Raw genomic sequence first — 14,259 nt, forward strand, 5'->3', positions numbered from 1 at the left:
GGACTACTTTCGGCTTGACCAAAACTGGACGATAACTCTGCTCACAGGACGCTGCCAGGGGTAAGTCAGTGTGATTGCATGCCACTGGTGATGGGGATGCCATACAGATTCATGTCAAAAATACCGAACTATCCCTTTAATTTACACGCCCCACTTTTACTGAACAGCTTTTTATTTAGGGTATTTTAAGTGTTAAATCAATGTAAATGTTACCTAGCTCATTTGACCTTATGTATGTTTTTCAATGAAATGTTTAATGTTCCAAGATAACTTGGTGACTGTATTTGATATAACAAAGACATTAATCAAATAGAAGTAATCCGATACCCCCAAAGTAAATGTAATACTAAATTGATGAGATACCAATAAGTTTATTTTTCAATGTTTCTAAATTAATGTACAGGTAAGAGCTATGTAATGTGTACTGGATAAGATTATGCTATTCACTCGCCTGCTGATAAATCTAGACTTTTTGCTCTGAGGTTTACAAGGCAAAAACACATGAGGAGGGAATTCCTTTGTCTCTATAAAAAAAAAGGGCAGGTGCAGTAGCACCACCTAGTGTCTATCTGTGCATGTCCCTGGTCTATGACCAAGATTAAAATAAAGTGGTATAAAGGGCCATAGGCTTAGAAACAATTATCTTATAAAAAAAAAAATAAAGTCATCCTGGCCTTGATCAATGGCCTGAAGCTTATATAGCAACTCAGTGTCAGCTTGGAGTCTTTGTAGATATAATTTAAAACTTTTCTACTGTCCAAAAGTATTTAAAGACACTAAATACAAAGATGCTAAAACAGCAGGTGACAGAAAGGAAAAAAAAGAAAGGAGATGAAAGGAAAAAGAATCAGGGAACATCAAAAGAAGAAGTGAGCATGATGGAGCAAGCCTATGGGGAGAGGCAATTAAACACTCTCTGTCTCACATGCACAAATGCTGAAAGTGTGTCAGTCATGTCAGAGAGGAGGGCAAACCCCCGTTGGATATAAATTACCCAGTACCATTCACAAGGAGATTTGGGGGATTTTTCTCTTCTCCCATTTAGTACGTTGCACCTCAGGCCCCAGGGACGCTAAACTATACACAGCTAGAACTCCCATTAAAATCTGTTATTTCCTGTTTTCAATCACTGTAAGGCCAACACTTGCTATGTTTAAGTTTAAACATCAAAAAAGAAATAAAATAACTTCCCATTGACTTTCTTTGGTTTTGAACTTCAGCTTGCACAGAATAAAAGTATAAGAAGTTATGGGTCTTATGAAATTTCTAGTTTTTTCTCTAAAAAGTATTTAGTAAAACTTATCCGATGTAGTGCTTAATAATTAATGAATTCATTAATTAGAAAATAAAGAAGCCAGAATAAAACTAACTACTTACTAATTGTAAATGACTTCCAGTTAGCCACAGTTGTATCAGAATGTATTTCCTGAGGCCACATGTTAAAAGACTGATATAGCTTTCACAGTAAAAGCTTGCAGTAAGGAAAGATCCTGGAATATGCAGCTCACAAACAGAGATGTACGAAAACATGTGTTGAGGTGTCATCGCACCATTTTCCCTATACATCCATACTCGTGTGGAATTCAAAGCTGTGTCGCTGCCTTTCCAGTTTCTAAACACTGTTGCTAGATCAATATAAGTACACAGAGACCACCCACCATCTAACCCAATAACCTTAGCAACAGTGGACGTCAAACCATGAATAGGGAATAAACACAATGTGAAATCAAGGTGTTTGTTACAGGTAGAGTGGTAAAAGGTCAAAAAATACCAGAAATGTTATTGGAGCCTAAATTAAATTAATAGTTAATAGAAAAAGATCTGGTCTGACGTAAATTTGGTGGAGATCCAGGGTTGCCAGGGATGTATCTGCCTGAAGAGAGTAGCCAACAGAAGGTGTTGGTCTCTTGGACAGAGTTCCTGCACCCATCGTCTCTACAGACTGTGACTAACAGATGACATTTGGATCAGAAGAACCTCCAGCTTCAGGTGAAGAGGGATTACACAAAACATATAGGTTATGCAGTAAGGAAACACCCTTAGTGTCCCTGGGAATGCAAGTTCAAGCCAAACGAATTTGCTCATTTACTAAAAAAACTGAATTTAATTTAACATAGTTTTAACGGAGAAGTGATTGAGTTATATTGAATTGACCAATTTTCCTTAAATTAACACATTGTGGATTTCTGCTAAAGAAAAAAGCTTGTAACCAATGTCCATTAATGAATTAAATAAATAAATCCAGTCTTTTTGTTGTGTGTAGCCTTGCAAAATGTGCCGTCAAACAGCAAGTTTACAGATTTGTTTGCCTATTAGGTTTCACTGAACATTAAAACAAACACACTAACCAACACATCTGTTGCTATTCCATCTGCAAATGAGCAATTATGTGATGATTAATTCAGGTTATAAATCTGCTTAAGTACAATACATATGAAAACGTGTCATATGTAATACATAACACTAAGAAAGAGTAACAGGTTTCGCTAAGGCTTCTATCAGAGATGGAAAAGCTCACAAGACTCTTCTACTTCTTACTCATATCAAACTGTCACCAATGGGTGGTGAGGTTGCTTGAGGACCCAGATGCAGAGATGAGTGAAGCAGAGATGAGTTCTGACAGATTCAATTTAAGAACACAAGAAACAGAGGTACGTACAAATCCAGAAATCCAACTAAAATGTTAAAAAAACCAAAATCAATGGAGACATCGGGGGAAACGAGCCTGAGGAGCCACAGAGAGACGAGCTGAGTAGACAAGTACAGCAATGAGAAGGAACCAGCAGAGTGACTGCAGAGGTGGAGTATTTAAGGAGAACAGAACAAAGGACTACCGAGCAGAATAAGGAGCAGGTGTGGATGAAAATGGCAAGAGGGAATCCAAGGGGAAAGAAAACAAGCACAAGGGGGCAACAGAGAGTAACTAAAGAATGCTTGAATATGATGGAAAATAAAACAAACAAAACAACTGATAACAGAAAGCTGAGAACTCAGAGTCACAACAAATCGGAAAAACCATAACACAAACAAAGTATCAGTGCTACTCATTAAAAACAATATTTTGATGTCAGATTTTAAGCATTGATTTGCTTGTTGCAGCGGTTGTCTTAAAGACTTTGTCCAGTACAGAAACTTGAAACCACAGTTCATTAGCATAATTTAAAGAGGAGTGTTTTTTTACTCTATAACTATAGAGTAATGGTCTTGTGTTACTAATGTGACGGCTGAGTCAGCGACTGTTTCTTTATTTGCACATGCTGTTTGTAAAAAACCTTTAATCTACCAGAGGACAAAATACAGAATTTCCAAACTAGGACAGATCGCAGATTGCAAAATTATATTTGCTCAAATAATCCAAATAATCAAATTGTTTCAATCTAACACAAAGTAAACAAAGATAAAGTAATCATGGTCAGGGTCAGTACAAGTTATAGTTTAAACATTTCCTCATGCTCAGTCAGTCTTTTGACACATTTAGATGACGAAGTCTGATACGCATCGCTAATGTTTGTGAACTATGGATGCACTGCCCAGTCAGAAGGCTGAGCACCAAAAGCTTGAGCCATTTCATGGTAGTTAAAACAAAGATATACCATACTTTACTATAAATTCTTGTCATTCAAGTAACGTATAGATTTGTATGATTTTGGCTAAATAAATTATATCCATCCATAAAGTATTTAGGGTGCTACAAAGTTTAGTATGTTATCTATTTTGTTAGAAACCATCCATCCATTCATTTTCCATCTCACTTATCCCAAGCGGGGTCGCGAGAGGTGCTGGTGCCGTAGCTGTCTACGGACGAGAGGTGGGGTACACCCTGGACAGGTCACCAGTCTTTGTTAGAAACCACTTCTGTAAATTCAAATTAAGCACATTATTCAATAAAAAATGTAAGGTGAAAACTCAGTATTTTTCCAAAGTGGACAGGGAGAAACCAAAGAATTGTTAAAATCCTTTGGTTGCTCCATAGACAGAGCTCCATAACCACACTTAATGAGCTCCTGTGTACTCTTCATCACCAGGTCACACACTAAAGCACGAGTATATCATTCCCCCTCCTCCTCCTTGTTTGAAGTCTACAACTCCTTTCCATACAGTAAGGAATCATTTGCAGGTGGTATTAAAACTGTCAGCTCATATATCTGCAGATTGAGGCAGTCCCAAGGCCAAACATGTGTGGGTCTCTTTGTGTGTAAATGATTGGAGCTAATATGCAACGTAGCAGAGAGGATATGAGTTAGATACACTTCAGCACAATGGTTCTTTGTGAGCGTGTCAGACAGGAATGTGTATGATGAGACCGATAAAACATGCCAGAAGCACTTTTAAGTCAGGGATAAAGTTTGCTTTCATAGTTCTGTTTTCTCTTTGTTTCTCTTTTTTTTTCCTGGGTTTTCTCTGACTTTTGTCCCCCACCTCTTTTTGTTCAACTTAACTTTTCATATTCTCCTTCTTCTATCCCTTCATGTGACCTGCACCATCAAGAAGGAATGTGACCTCTGGAGAACTTTAGAGCATCATTGGGGTATGATATTACAGCTTTGACAGACTTCCCCACAAGGGCATGCAAAGGTGGAGTAAAATATTTTATTTAGAGCCCTATGGAGGTTTAGTCTAAGTTTTATATGACAGTTGCCAGGGCTTAACTCTAAACACAAAGACATGATTTTAAGAAGCATTTTAAAGCTGATACAGTAAATATATTGGACTTTGAGAAGGATTTTATATATATATCCGGGAAAGGCAGAAAATATTTGAACATTACTTTGAGCATTTTTTAAAATTGTTTCATCCTAATACCCAGGCAAAAAGTGTTTCTGAAAGTTCAAGTGCGAAATAATTCATATTTAATAAAATAGCTACAATCCCATCCTAAAAGAAAAACCGACATAATGATGTAAGATTATTCTTCCTGCTAATTTTGATGTTATTTTCACAAATATTTTTAAATCTTCAAATGCCTCAAGCTGTCTGTAAGAATCTATAAAACTGGTGAACTATTTTTATAATTTCCCCTCCAGACTTGATACAAATCAAGGACTAAGTTTCCATCAGTCCCTAAAAGGTCACAAAGCTTTTCTATGTGATAGGCCAATTTATTTAACTAACTTCTGAAAGTATTTTGGCAAGAAAAACTAAATAAAGTACTAGATTGTGTTGTAGTAGTATCTTAAAGGACTAAAGGCACACAGGTTTGGCCGACCAAACGAATCAGGAAGTCAACTCATGGGAGACGTGCAGCTGTGAATACACAACAGACTTTTATAGTCACCATATTCTGTTTTTTTAAAGGGACCATATATCTAGTTCCATTTAAACTTTATATTTTAACAGCTGGGTTTTAATACACATAATTTCATTTCAATAAATTATGTCAGCACATCCAACCCTGCAAGTCCTGCAATAAAAATGGTTTGTTAAAGAGATTTCCAGCCATTCTCATTACAGCGGCTCTTACATTTATTTGATTGTTTGAGGTTTTTCTATATGTAGGTATATGTTTTTTTTTGTTTGTTTTTTTGTTTTGTTTTTTAAATGAGTCACTGTTTTTCCTGTAGCATATAGTACTTATAATTTCATCTGAGAGGTGGATTTCTACTCATTTTATGAGAATGTATTAATTAAACATATTGTACTGTTTTCAAAAATGTATGTCGTTCTATACAATGAACTTGATAAATACCTTAAATAAATAAGTTTGAATAGTATTACATAGCAATGGCAGCAAATGCACCTATTTTATGTCTTAGCACTTCGTAAAGAAATGTTAAGCATACACTAGTTACAATTTTACATATGTTACAATTATAGAAGCATTGGCACTTTAAATCTCAAGTAGTTTACTAGGGTGGCTGCGGGGACAGATTATCCCGTTAATTAATTTTTGCTCAAGTCAGGACTAATAGATCAATTAGTCCAATATTACAACTAGCAAATAAGAAAAAGATATTGCACTAAGTGATAGAAATTACACACAACCAAATGTTTTAAGAGAAACTAATATAGAAACATAAGGATATTGTAGCGTTAGGGTATTTAGTCAAGCATAAACATATCCTTACTTATTGCATTTTAGGTAAATTGTTTACATTCTTTGTGTTATTGAGTTCTATTTTGAATTTTTTGCATCAGACATACTTATATAATGCTAGTTTAAAGGTTTACTATAGTATTGTCGATAAATTTATGTTTGCTAATTAAGAAACAGTATTTATAAGTTGATATTTAAAAAATTCCAGCCTTTTTGTTTATTTTGTGTTATGTATTGTTTTTATTTGTTTATGATCCAGCCTCAAACAGGGGTTTTTATTGAAATGAAAGTATATAAAAAAAACCTTAGGAGAGATTTTGAATAAAGCCAGACTAGTGGGGCTGCCTATAGACTGCAGATGTAGATTAGCCCAGTGCCACAATCTGGCGTATTTACGTAGTACACATTTATTAACATACACTGTTCCTGTTAGATAAAAGAATTAATAAAAAAAAGAGAGAAGAAAAGAAAAAAAAAAAACAAGTAAAATGACATTCTAACTCTGATCATGACAAACACAATTGAGGACTTGAGTAAGTGGGTAACCCTGGCAAAGCTGATGAAGCCCTCATCTGAAAATCTATCAACAAAGTTGCAGGCTATGGATCACACTTGGTAAAGAAACTGATGGGGAAAATGTATGTGTAATTTAGAAATGTATATGTTTAATAATTAATATATTATCTTGTCCAAAGTTCATAACAGAGTTGCGTTTTTCCATCTGAGCCAACTGATTACTATTACTAAAGAACTCCTAAATAAGGTAAATCAAGAGCCTTAAAAATTTGTGTGATATTTATTAACAGTTTTAACTGTTAGGTCATGGCACATATGAAGGCCAAATTCTGAAATCTCTCAAGACCAAAAAAAAAAAAAAATGTGTGACTTACATTTGCTAAAAAGGAAAAGTTGCTACATAGATACATAGATAGATCTCTCTCTTTCTATATATATATATATATATATATATATATATATATATATATATATATATATATCATATTTCAGTGATGATACGTGTCCAAATAAGGACTCCCTAATTTGTTTTAGAAAATATTCATTCATGATGTTTAAATGATAGCAGTGCTGTGTTTACAACTGTTTAATACAGTAACTATAAATAAGAAATCTAGTAAACAGTAATATGTTAAGTTAGCTTTATTGAAACATGATGGTTCTCTAACAAGAACCATCACATTTCACATAATGGTTCTTGTGAAAGATATACTGTATTCCCTTATGCATTACTGTCCAGAAATATTACATTCTCTTGGAAGTTAAAGCACTACAGAAGAAAGACTTTGGTGACCTTTTGGAAATGTTTAATGTATTTTGTGGCAATTTAACTTTGGTCGTTATAGAAATAAAATATAAATAAATAGATTATCAGACTAAGGGACACACTTCCATAACCGTAGGTGTCTGAAGCATCTATGAACTGTAATTTGGCTCTTATGGTCCTGTTTTTGATGTGTGGCCTTTCAATCTTTGTTAAAGACCCATCAGTGTAGATCACTCTTTATTACAGGCGTTAGTCGGCACATTGCCTTGGTCTTTTTTCCTTTTTATACAGGTTAATATGTACATTGCAAACTAAGCACATTTGTCCCTTAAATGCACAACTTGTCTGTGCTTTGATTTCATCATGGCAGGACACTCCCAATGTGTTTTTCCTTGCATTGTCACAAACTGAGAAGCTGGGGATGGATCAAAGTGCAGACAGGAACTCTGAAGCTATATGGTGAGTAGAAACAATAAATAATGAAAAAAGAAAAATTTTAGGACTGAACACTTGGAGAAACATATCTCAGAACAGACAGTTAGCTGGATCATGATGAAAAACAGCATGGAGGATAAGGCAAAGTAAATAAGATTTCAGCAAAAAGCAATCAGAAACTGTTTAAATATGTTGTGTAAGTCAGAAGGGATGGCAAGCAGGTAAAAATTAGGGAAGCACTAAAGAGAATTAAGGTAGGCAGTTGAGGGAGAGAGACAGTATATAATATTAGCAGGGGCAGACAGGAAAGCAACACTGGGAAGAGGTATAACAAATAATGAAAAAGAAATAAATAAAGCAGAAGATTACAAGCATCAAAGAAAAAAAATGATAAGACCTCTAAAGTAAAACATTAAGACAATTCTTGAAAATAATATTTAAAAAATGAAGAATGTTGGTAATTCCATGTGTCCTTAAATAGAACAGCTTTAATTATATTTTTAGACATTGGATAAGTATCCCTGCAGATGTGATTATAGTTGCATACATGTACAGTAGAACTTGGTAAATAATTTTTTTAATACTCTATCGCCATCTTGTGGACATAATAAAAAAGTATTTATTTCTTTAAAAAGGAAATTCTCATAAACGGGAAAGTCTGCAGTACAACTTGATAGGGCATCCGAAAAAAAGCCCTTCCCACCAGACACTCTTACATCTTGATGTTGAAGATTGGTCAAGATTTTGACAACCATGATCCTCTTGGGCAAAAGATGTCAACATCAATATAACATCAAATACAGATAGCTAATTATCATAATTTAGTTTGAAAAAAAAAAAAAAAAAAACACATTAGTCCACCTTACATAGATCCTTTGACATTGATTTGATGTCATTTTGACATTACTTCAATATTAAACTGCTTAGAAATTTCACTGAAACTCTTACTCTGATGTACTTTTGACATATTTTTTTATGCCAAACTTGTGCAAAAATATTTGTAAAATTAATTTTAGGCCTTAGTGGCCTTTATTTTTGAAAGTAGGTTGACAGGAAATGGGGTTAGAGAGACAGGGATGACATGCAGCAAAGGCCACAGGACTCAAACCTGTGACTGCTGCGCCAAGGACCAAAGCTTTCACTCATGGATTGCACCCCTCCACCATCACTGAACCTTGAGATAAAATAAATAAAAAAATAATGGTGTTTATATATATATATATATATATTTTTTTTTTTTTTTTTTTTTACCTGATCAACAGTAAACTAAGATTGCAATATTTAAATGACACAAGGATACTAATTTCTGAACAGATCAAAAAATTACTATTGTTTCAGAACATAAGTAGTCTACATAAGTAGTCTCACCAATCTGTCGCAGGGCAAAAAAAGAGAATTAAATGGCCTATAATATTCAGGTTTAAAAACTTTGTGTCAACTATTGTGTCGCTTTTGTACAGTACAATAAGCGCTTAATTCAGCCAGGTTTAATAAACAGGCACCCCATGATAATTTTCTTTTTTGGTGCAGTTTGCAGCAAGAAAGTCTTTGGCTATGTCCCAAGCCCACGGTCTTTCTGTATGGAGTTTGCATGTTCTTCCCATGTATGCATATGTTCTTTCTGGGTACTCAGCTTCCCCTTGCAGTGCAAAAAATGACTACTAGAAAGTAAGAACATGACTTTTAGGCCATTCTGGTAAAGTGCCTTAAAAAACAACTCCTGAAGACTAAACTTGGGATATTACTGAGGTAAAGAATGGAAAGATTGACCAGTTAATGGTATACCACATGGTGGCAGTATATGAATAACATTTTTTGTTCAGTTTGACACAATAGCTCCACCTACATGACAAAGTTAAGGATAAGGCTAGTGCTTGGGGATGCTGCAAAAAGACTGGTTAAGAAAGTAATTCAAAACCTGAGAAAAAGATGTCCAAAAAATGAACAGGTGGCCTAAGTTTACAGATTTGTTTGCCTATTAGGTTTTACTGAACATTAAAACAAACACACCAACATAGCTAAGGTACATATCTAAAATTAAAAACTGTTAATAGTTACCCACTTAATGAAAGCATATCATAGAACAAGTTCTCTTTACAACCTGTTAAAGAATAATGGTCCCCTCTATAAAGATGTCAAAAAGCCCGAATTAAAGGATTTTTTTATTGCGGTACTGTAATGTTCTGTATTATCATGGTATTTTCCTATTAGGTTTTACTGAACATTAAAACAAACACACCAACATGGCTAAGGTACCTAGCTAAGATTATAAACTGTTAATAGTTACCCACTAAATGAAAGCATATCATAGAACAAGTTTTTTTTATAACCTGTTAAAGAATAATCCCCTCCATAAATAATAGTCCCCTCCATAAAGATGTCAAAAAGCCTGAATTAAAGGATTTTTTTTTATTGCGGAACTGTAATGTTCTGTATTATGCTATTTTCCTTAAGAACAATGACAGAGAACTATCTGGGTCAAAGAAACAGTTTTCTGTTTTATCCCAAATTTATACCCAATGGAAACAAAAATGAAGCATTTATATCTATCATTTATATCTATCTTGTTTAAGTACAAACCTGTAACTCAAATCTACAGAGAGCAAACTGAGTCATTAGTGTATGAAACTTGAACTCTAAGACCTTTGGTTGTTAAACTTGGAAGCACTATCTTATCATATTATACAATGAACTTAATTTCTTTAGAGGTAGATTAAATGTGTGCAAATTATTTTTACCACAAAAAAAAAATATTCAGCAAATGTACATTTTGTATATAAGCTCAAATTTATGACAAGAGCTAAAACATATTTAAAGTGGAAGCACAACAAACATTATCTTGATACAAAAATTGATGTAAAACAGGTCCAGATAAAGCAGGAAACTAACACTTGAAATTAAAATGGGAAATAACAATGCTTAAAGAAAAGAATCAAAAGTAGCCTAAAGGACAAATCTAATACAGGAAAAAAAAGAAAAGAAAAATAAATAAAAAAACACAATTTAATTTAACATATTGGGCATTTAATTATTGATATAACCTTTAATATGCTAAATTCAAACATAAAAATTTTTCATCACATCAACATAACTTAACAATTTTATCTACATCTATATTACCATAAAATTTACAGACATTAATGTTTAACTTTTCATCATTTGAAAAAATCTTTGTAGCCTTAATTCACTTTAACTTTGCCCTACACCTATTAATCAGGTCCACATTAAAACAATATAAGAATCACTTGAGAACAGCGTTTAAACTAACATCTGGTTTTGAGCTGATGAAGATTCTCAGTCATCCAGGTCATAGTCATTCCGTAAAAGTTCAAACAATCATAGACAAGTTTCAGGTATTACAGGAGACAATCCCCCCTTTAACAACCTTCAGAATCATAGACAGGTTTCAGATATTACAGGCTAACAATGGAACCAAACCACCCTCTCATTGGTTTCCATTTGCATGTTTCCAAGCAATACAAGGCCTTGTCTATATTAAGACTCAAACTCACTGTGGATCCAGACATTTGAATTGAGAAAGCTTCCTGGAGAGGTGGAGAAACGTCTTCAAATCTTGGAAACCAAGTCCAGTGGATTTTTTTTTTTTTTACTTTTACGGAATCTGGTTTTGAGTACTTCATCAGATAATCAGTTAAACAAAAACCGTGTGTCAATAAGGGTCTTATCTGGTAAAAACACGTTTCTTATTTAAATGTGCCTATTGTTGCCTAAAGGTATGCCGACACTTAGAGGACCATATTTCAACTCTTTTTCACCCCATGTCTTCATTGCTTAAAAAGCTACGAGTACTTCTTCCAGCTAAACAGCTCACTACATCTATATGTTCATGGAATTTTGACTTACAAGCTAAAGCTCAACTAAAATATAAAATCTATATGTTCAGGCTTTTGGGCACTGAAAATTACATTCAACATCATGTCCATCCAAAGTGCTTTGGAGGAGTGAGATTAACGCTGTATGTGCACCCATGTAAACATAACATTTCGCTTAGTGTAGAATTTTGCTGAAGTACTAATAATATGTACTATGGTTGCTTTGTTGTGTGAAATATGTTGTGCATATTCATTTCATTCATCAAATGTGAGTGCAAAACTGATATATTTACAATGATTTAAGACAAACATATACAAAGCTTGAGAGTTTTCTGAGATGGTTAATTACATGAAAAATGAATAAAAGTTATAGCTGTGTTCCTTGAATTTCTGATTTGACCTGATTTACCCAAGCCAGTCAGATAATTTAATAACCAAACTTCCACAAATTTAAAAAATATATATATATATCTCTTATTTAGTTTATCACACTTTAAATGTTCTGTGCAAAGTAGTGGGTACACAGCTTGTTATAATTTTTTGGGGCACATATTAGACGGTTAACCATATGTATTTTCCTCTCCAATATCATATTAAAAAGTTCTTGTGCACATTAAGGAATACGAAGTTTTTTATAATCTTTTGGAGCCCATACTAGGCGTTTGATAAGTATGTCATTTTTAGGGAGACTTCTGTCCCAGCAGTACTCGGGGGAGAGTAACTTAGTAGGTTTATTTAGCCAGAAGTACTTGTTTAGGTGACTTTCATCATGCCATAAAGCCTCCACATCATTCATTTTGTCCTCCATGATGTTCAAGTAACAGTAATCTGCCAAAGCCTTTACCTTTTTACAAGTTCCTCCAAAAACTGCAGCATGGTAGTAGTAATCACCTTCAGTCATGCAAGCTTTGGATTTTGGATTCCTGTCATATGTGAACCTGTTCTTTGGTAGTTTGTAATAGTGAGCATGAAGTAGAGCCACCGACTCCCCAAGAGCTTCAGAGCCAAATCTTGCTGTAAATATCTGATCCACATCGAAGCAAAAGACATAATTGAAGTTGTGCTGGAGGACTGTGTCGATTACTTCAGATATCGTTTTCATTCGCATCATAGAGATATCTTGCCACCTGTTGTACTTCTTGACCTTTATAATTTTGATGTTATGCTGATGAAAGACGGTTATATTCAGTGCCTTCTCTGGTAAATCCGTAAATACAAAATATGTTACTGGTAATCCCACCATAAAATGCTTTTTGGCTGAGGTCAGGAAGGTGTTGAGATAGGCCTCCAGATACCTTTGGCGGAAACAAAGACAAACAAAATACATCAGAAATACATTAAAGTAAGAAACGTTTATTTAATTGTTCTTTATGGAGCCAAACTTCAGAAGCCTTTCACAAATCACTGGATAAGTTTAAATATTTTAAAACTGATCAAAATTTATCAACCTAGTCTCATTAACAGTTGCCTCTGTAAGCAAAACCTGGTTGCCTCCAGTGTTACTTGTAGACTTTTCTTGGAAAAATGTATTTTTATTTGACAGGAATTATATAACTATCCTGTGCATTGTTTAATAATAAAGAGGTTTACAAGTGGTAAAAACTAATATTCTTTTGAGTTTAGTTTGAGTTTTTTTTTTTTTTTTTTTACAAATCAAATAGTTACCTGTCAGATTTATTTATATGTAATCTTCTTATTACTCTGTGACCACAAAATTAAATCTGGAGTCAACAATTTACAGATTTAATAATTGAAATATACTTGTGCATATTAAATCTAATTATGGAACACAGCATATCTTTAAAGACTTTAGTATTTTTGTAGTATAAAAGTATCTCTTGTATAACTCTGTCAGAAAATGACTTAGTATTAAACTGATTTATTCTAAATTAATTTGAGACAAAAGGCAACATTTTCTTATTGTACAGGCAAACATTTGGGTTCAGCTGTATTTGGTTATGTTCCGTTATGATTTCGGACAGTAATTTTGGTGAAATTCAAATAAATATGACCAACAGAGAAACAAACCTTCCAACTGCAAAGACAGTAAGGGCAACTTTTGATTTTGCTTCCTTGTGAGCATTGTCATAAAGATGTTCATTAAACATTAACTCCCACAAAATGGAAGCATTCCAGGAAGTAAGAGTCTGAACATCCGGTCTTGCCCTAAAATAAAAGAAGCAAAGCAACAGTGATAAGGGGTTAAAAGATTTAAATACAATTTTGAAACACATTTGTTCAAAATTATTGATATTTAAAGTACTTTGGTACAGTCGATTATAATATTCTTTTAGAAAGACTTGAATATTTTGTAGGAATTACATGAACAGCACAAGACTGGTTTGAATCTTATCTATCTGGTCAATTTCAGTTTGTTTACATTAATGACAAATCTTCCTCTCTTAATGGTTACCAGTGGAGCACCACAGGGATCAGTACTAGGACCAATTCTCTTTACTATATATGCTCTCAATCAGTAGAATTATTAGACAGCATGGGATTAATTTTCACTCTTACGCTGATGATACCCAGCTATATCTGTCTATAACTCCAGATGAAGCTAACCCATTACATAGATTACAGGCATGTCTTCAAGACATAAAAACCTGGATGACTCTTAACTTTCTGCTGCTGAATGCGGACAAAACAGAAGTTAAAAATAAGCTGATTAGTCA

General features: G+C 33.9%; 1 protein-coding gene across 2 annotated transcripts in view; it reads right to left on the reverse strand.

Annotated features, from left to right (window-relative positions):
- Positions 1 to 11,372: 11,372 nt before the first annotated feature.
- The window catches only part of LOC107098819 (N-acetyllactosaminide alpha-1,3-galactosyltransferase-like), a 29,774-nt gene continuing 26,887 nt past the window's right edge, over positions 11,373 to 14,259 (reverse strand). Inside the window, exons 4-5 of one of the 2 annotated variants that reach the window (XM_015396674.1) lie at positions 13,613 to 13,750; positions 11,373 to 12,879 (exon numbers count right to left, since the gene is read on the reverse strand). In XM_015396674.1, the coding sequence (XP_015252160.1) occupies positions 12,198 to 12,879; positions 13,613 to 13,750 (820 nt within the window). In that variant the 3' untranslated portion in view covers positions 11,373 to 12,197. The remainder of the gene's footprint in view (positions 12,880 to 13,612; positions 13,751 to 14,259) is intronic. The other variant, XM_015396675.1, reaches the window with a different exon arrangement.

The sequence above is a fragment of the Cyprinodon variegatus genome, unplaced genomic scaffold (assembly GCF_000732505.1).
Source record: "Cyprinodon variegatus isolate N-32 unplaced genomic scaffold, C_variegatus-1.0 Scaffold812, whole genome shotgun sequence".
In the NCBI taxonomy this organism is placed as follows: domain Eukaryota; kingdom Metazoa; phylum Chordata; class Actinopteri; order Cyprinodontiformes; family Cyprinodontidae; genus Cyprinodon; species Cyprinodon variegatus.